The sequence below is a fragment of the Engraulis encrasicolus genome, chromosome 3 (genome assembly GCF_034702125.1).
Source record: "Engraulis encrasicolus isolate BLACKSEA-1 chromosome 3, IST_EnEncr_1.0, whole genome shotgun sequence".
In the NCBI taxonomy this organism is placed as follows: Eukaryota; Metazoa; Chordata; class Actinopteri; order Clupeiformes; family Engraulidae; genus Engraulis; species Engraulis encrasicolus.
In genome coordinates this window covers 49,606,458-49,608,957 of record NC_085859.1, presented here as the reverse complement: position 1 = coordinate 49,608,957, position 2,500 = coordinate 49,606,458, and the positions used below count along the sequence as shown (strand labels likewise).

The 2,500-nt window shown below is 41.4% G+C and overlaps 1 protein-coding gene across 1 annotated transcript in view; it reads left to right on the top strand.

Moving 5' to 3' along the window:
- Positions 1-2,500, top strand: part of septin5a (septin 5a) — a 14,327-nt gene that overhangs the window by 8,962 nt on the left and 2,865 nt on the right. Inside the window, exons 7-8 of the mRNA XM_063195628.1 lie at positions 1,721-1,822; positions 2,344-2,440. Coding sequence (XP_063051698.1) covers positions 1,721-1,822; positions 2,344-2,440 — 199 coding nt within the window. The remainder of the gene's footprint in view (positions 1-1,720; positions 1,823-2,343; positions 2,441-2,500) is intronic.

Sequence of the window (2,500 nt, the reverse complement as noted above, 5' to 3'; positions counted from 1 at the left end):
ACACAGTAGGTCCTACTGTATGTTATCCACACAATTCACACGTTAGGACATTAGGGGCCTTTACTATACCAACAGCTGTAATCAGTTTGCCATTTGTTACATGCGTACATGCATCCACCATGACACACCATACCTGGATAATAACTATTGTTGTTGTGTTCATGCCTTTCATGTCAGGTGAAATGTGTTCATTTTAGTCAAAAAGGCAAAGAATTGTGTGTGTGCGTGTGTGTGTGTGTGTGTGTGTGTGTGTGTGTGTGTGTGTGTGTGTGTGTGTGTGTGTGTGTGTGTGTGTGTGTGTGTGTGTGTGTGTGTGTGTGTGAAAGAGTGTCTGTCCATTGACTGTCACACAGTTCAACTGTTACAGTACAGAATTTTCTTTGTGCCTAAAAACTAGTGCAGCGACTTTGCGTCATAAACAAAGCAGATCCTCAGCATTAATATGAGATTGCGCAATGTAGCTAGTTACACCTTCCACCCCTGGTGCCCTGTAGGCATTAAGTGACTTCATGCAAAAACCTGTTGTATAGCTAGCTGTACTGTAGGCCTACACTTCCTGAGATGACTAACACATACAGACAAGTGAATAGGGAGCGGCCTACCGTATGTGCATGCAGACTGCCTTTGTCGTTTTCACCGGAGACGTTGCTGTTTAAGTCATCATTGTATTAAAGGCTCTTTACGATGGCTGGGATTGTGCTCAACACGTCATTGCCTGAAGTGACTTTTTGAAACGTTTGACACAAGAACACTTTGGCGAATCCAGGCCAAGCTTCATGTGTATTAGTTCACGTAAACCTGGTGCACTCAAGTGCTTTAGATGTCTTGATCTAATATCAAATGTCGGAATATTTTCTGTCTATTAGAGCACTTTGTCAGTGAAGTTTGATATCCCCAGTCTTTATAGGCTAATCCAGCTGCTAAAGCCATCACTAAGCAGTATGTCTGCTCCGTCTAATATGGCAGCCGCACTTGGCCAGAGTTCAGCACACATGGGCGTAGTGTGTGAACCACAAACCACAGAGCCTGTTATACAGTACGTAATAGAAAAGTCTAAGGAGAACCTCTTCGCACACTTCCAACACGTTTCTTTTCTGATATTGCCATCACATAGTTTAGCCAGAGTGATGTTTTGATCTTGTCATGACGATTTATGGGGGAAAAAGTAGGCTACTTGGTTATAGGGCAAACAATAGTAGGCCTATTCACACCATATTATTTATGGACCTGTATGTAGGCCTAAAATAAAGTAAATGTGTCGATTAAAACAAGGAAGCAACATGCTGATTTTCTGTTTTTGTATGCAAAACTTTGTTTCAAAAGTGCTTTAGGTGTCTTGAAAAGTTCAGCATAAATCAGACTGTCCCCCACATTAGGGATGTAAATCACAGCCTCCATGATGATTCGACTCATATCGATATTTTATTATTTAAAGCAATGTGAGTAAATTATTTTCGATACTTAACAATGCCCCACGATACGATAAGATGTGATTCGATTCAATCGTCGGATTGTATTGCGATATATCGATATATTTCGATTATTATTTACACCCCTAGTCCTCATGAAAAGGCATGTTATTTCACAGCTAGTGCATTCATAAATAAACAAGGAGTTGTTGTGGACATGTGGGTGTTTGACATGTCAAAAGGAAAAGGAAATATGCTAATCTGGGGCTAATTCTAAGAGCAATGCTAATCTCCTCTTATGTTTCTACCAGGTACGAGATGAGATCGAGAAGTTTGGGATCAAAGTCTACTCGTTCCCAGAGTGTGACTCGGATGAAGACGAAGAGTTTAAACAGCTGGACAAGGAGCTAAAGGTGTGAATGGAAAGGCTAAAAGTGCTAAGTAGTGTGCATACAACTAGACATCTTAGCATGCATATAGTATACAGTATGTTTCTCTGTTTACAAACATTCAGCAGCTCGCAGGAGCAAAATGCTAAGCCGTCAATCATGCGAGGGCAGCTTTGGAGTGACAGCAGCTTCCAAACTCTCAAAGGCTACAGAGACCCCCCACATGGATGTTTGTAAATATTAAAGAAACTGCTGGCCAATGACCTTTAACCTTTCCTCTATATAATATAAAGAGTTCTAATTAGTGTAGCTTCGTGGCAGTTTTAAAGCCATGGTCTAAAAAGCCGTTGATCAGAACAAAAGGGCCACAAACCCCTAAATAACCACAAAGAGCCAGTTAGTACATAGTAAGATCTCTAATCAAATACGGACAGAATGGATGGATGTATATAAATTTGATATGAATACAGTATATACAGTATACCTGTGTATTTGTGCCCATGTACTCATGCCTGTGTGTGTGTGCGTGCATGTGTGTGAAACAGGAGTGTACACCATTTGCAGTGATCGGCAGTAATACAGTGGTGGAGGCGCGAGGTCAGAGAGTACGAGGCCGAGTCTACCCCTGGGGGATTGTAGAAGGTGTGTGACCATCTATCTCTTTCTGCCTGCCTGTATGTCTTTCTGTCACTCTTTCTGTTT